Source organism: Erythrolamprus reginae, chromosome Z (genome assembly GCF_031021105.1).
Source record: "Erythrolamprus reginae isolate rEryReg1 chromosome Z, rEryReg1.hap1, whole genome shotgun sequence".
NCBI classification, from domain to species: Eukaryota; Metazoa; Chordata; class Lepidosauria; order Squamata; family Dipsadidae; genus Erythrolamprus; species Erythrolamprus reginae.
In genome coordinates, this window is record NC_091963.1 from 69,098,212 (window position 1) to 69,100,636 (window position 2,425).

A 2,425-nucleotide genomic window follows, 5' to 3' on the forward strand; every position below is an offset into this window, starting at 1 on the left:
ATTGTTCTTCATAGCACTTAAGGCGGTTGCTTTGAAGGTAAGCATTTTGCCTGACTAAAAGTGTGTTTGCCTCCTCTTTTACTTTAGATAAAAAACAGTGTTATTGACTTACAATCTGTGTGTGTCTGAATTCCTACCTTTGAACTTAATTGAGGGCTCGTGCCGAGAAGCCTGGCAAAAGAGAATAAACCTCCACCCCCCAGACACACACCATTCCAGTTTGGGTGGTTTGTTCCTGTGTGCTTTTGTTTTGCCAGCACTTGGTTTACCATGGCTGCTAGTGTGGCTGAGATGCAGGCTGTGTTTGAGGCTCTGGGTCTGGAAATACAAGCCTTGACGCAGATGGTGCTTCAGCTGCAGAACCAGGTGGATGTGTTGTTCCAGCAGCCAGCCTCTCCTCTGGTGCAGCTGGAGGCTCCTGCTCCACAGCCCCCACCACAGAGGAAATGTTTTGTGGCCATGCCTAAAAGGTTTTGGGGCGATCGTCGCATGTTTTCTGCCTTCCTCAGTCAGGTGCAGCTGTTTATCAATGCACAAATGATACATTTTCCAATGGATGCAGAGGAGGTGGTGTTCCTCTGCAGTTTATTGGCCAGCCCTGCTGCCTCATGGGTATCTCCATTGCTGGACCAAGATGATCCTATACTGCAGGATTATACCACTTCTTGCACCCAGTTACGACAGCAGTTTTTAGATCCAGTGCGGGTGCAGATGGCCATGAGGACGTTGAAGCAGTTGAAACAAGGCTCGTGCCCATTAGCGGAATATATGAGTGACTTCTGCAGTCTCATGGTGCAGGTGCAGTGAAATGAGGCCGCGTTGATGGAGGCGTTCCAGGACAGCTTGTCAGAGACAATGTTGGATGAGCTGGTGCATGAGGCCTTGCCGGGCACCCTGGATGGACTGGAGCAGCACTGCTTGGCCATTGAAGCCTGGCTGCTGGCTCGAGAGGTGCGTCAGGCTGGACGGTCCTCCCCCTGAGTTTCTGGTGTCACGCCTGTGCCTGCTCCACGTTCAGGGGTGTCCATTGTGTTCAGGCTCTGGTTTCTGCACCTCATTGCTTCATGCCAGCCCTGCCTCCTCACATGGCGGATCGTACCCCTGTGGGGGAGCCCATGGATGTGAGCTTTGTTCAATCCTGCGTGACTCCGGAGGAGAGGGCTCATCGATGTGCGTCAGATCTGTGCTACTATTGCAGGTGGGGCAGGTCATTTTGCGAATGCCTGTCCTTGGATACAGCAGACCACAGCTGCTGCTGCTGCTGTCTTGATTCCTCCTGGCCTGATTGATGCCACTCTGACTCCTCCAGGACAGTTTCCAGAGTCTGCACCCCATGTTTCCACCACAGTACCTGATTCCCCGATGTTGGTTCCCATGCCCCAGGTTTCTCAGCCGGCAGTTCCATCGGGAAACGAGGGCAGCCCGGCATGGTGGCAATTCTAGGTTGGGCTGGTATTAAACCTTCCCAGGACTCATACCGATTGTACCGACACCTAACGATTGCTGTTCAAATCCATGTTGATCATTATACTCAGGCTATTGTGGCTATTGCCCCCGGGGCCACCACAAACTTCTTAGATGAGGCGTTCACAGAGAGACATTCATTGCCATTGTGTCCTGTAGAACCTCTGTTGACTGTATAAATGATTGATGGGCGAGTTTTGTTGTCCGGGTCCATCCAATTCCAGATCTTGCCGGTGCGTATGGGCATTGGGACCTACGAGGAGGCTCTCCAGTCCTACATCCCATGAGGTTTCCATTTTCCTATAGTTTTGGGGTTGTCGTGGTTATGTGCACATGATCATCATGTGGTCTGGTCCCAGAACTTAGTCACGTTTTCCAGTCTGCAGTGTGTGGACCATCACCGTCATGTTTGTGCAGCTCAAGGGCCCAGAATCCCCGCGGCAATGTTGCCTGAGTGCCTCACAGAATTCGCTGATGTGTTTAACGAGAAAGAGGCAGATCGGCTGCCATGGCAACAACCCTATGATTGTGCCATTGAACTATTTCCTGATGCCAAGCTTCCAGCTGGCCGCTTATATTCCATGACTGAACCTGAGTTAGATTCCCTCAAGGACTTCATAGACAAGAATCTTGCCAAAGATTGCCTCTCTCAACACCTGTTCTGTTTGTCAAGAAAAAGACTGGGGACTTACGTCTGTGCTGTGACTACCGATGCCTGAACGCTATCACGGTGTGCAACTGGTACCTGTTGCCGTTGATTCCTGAATTGATGGAATGTTTACGAGCTGCCAAAGTATTTTCTAAGATTGATTTACGCAGTGCATATAATTTGGTGCGGATACAGCTGGGGAATGAGTGGAAAATGGCGTTTGGCATCCGATACGGGCATTTTGAGTATATCATGATGCCCTTCAGTCTCACCAACGCCCTGGTGGTTTTCCAGCACTTGCTGAACAATGTG

The 2,425-nt window shown here is 50.8% G+C and overlaps 1 protein-coding gene across 1 annotated transcript; it reads left to right on the forward strand.

The window, feature by feature from the left end:
* The first annotated feature begins 270 nt into the window (after nt 1-270).
* LOC139153835 (protein LDOC1-like) lies at nt 271-807 on the forward strand. The gene has a single exon (XM_070728255.1). It carries the CDS (start codon nt 271-273, stop codon nt 805-807), a length of 537 nt encoding a protein of 178 aa, XP_070584356.1.
* The last annotated feature ends 1,618 nt before the right edge of the window (nt 808-2,425 follow it).

Coding starts and splice junctions, on each gene's coding strand:
- LOC139153835 (XM_070728255.1), top strand. CDS start 271: ATGGCTGCTAGTGTGGCTGAGATGCAGGCTGTGTTTGAGGCTCTGGGT.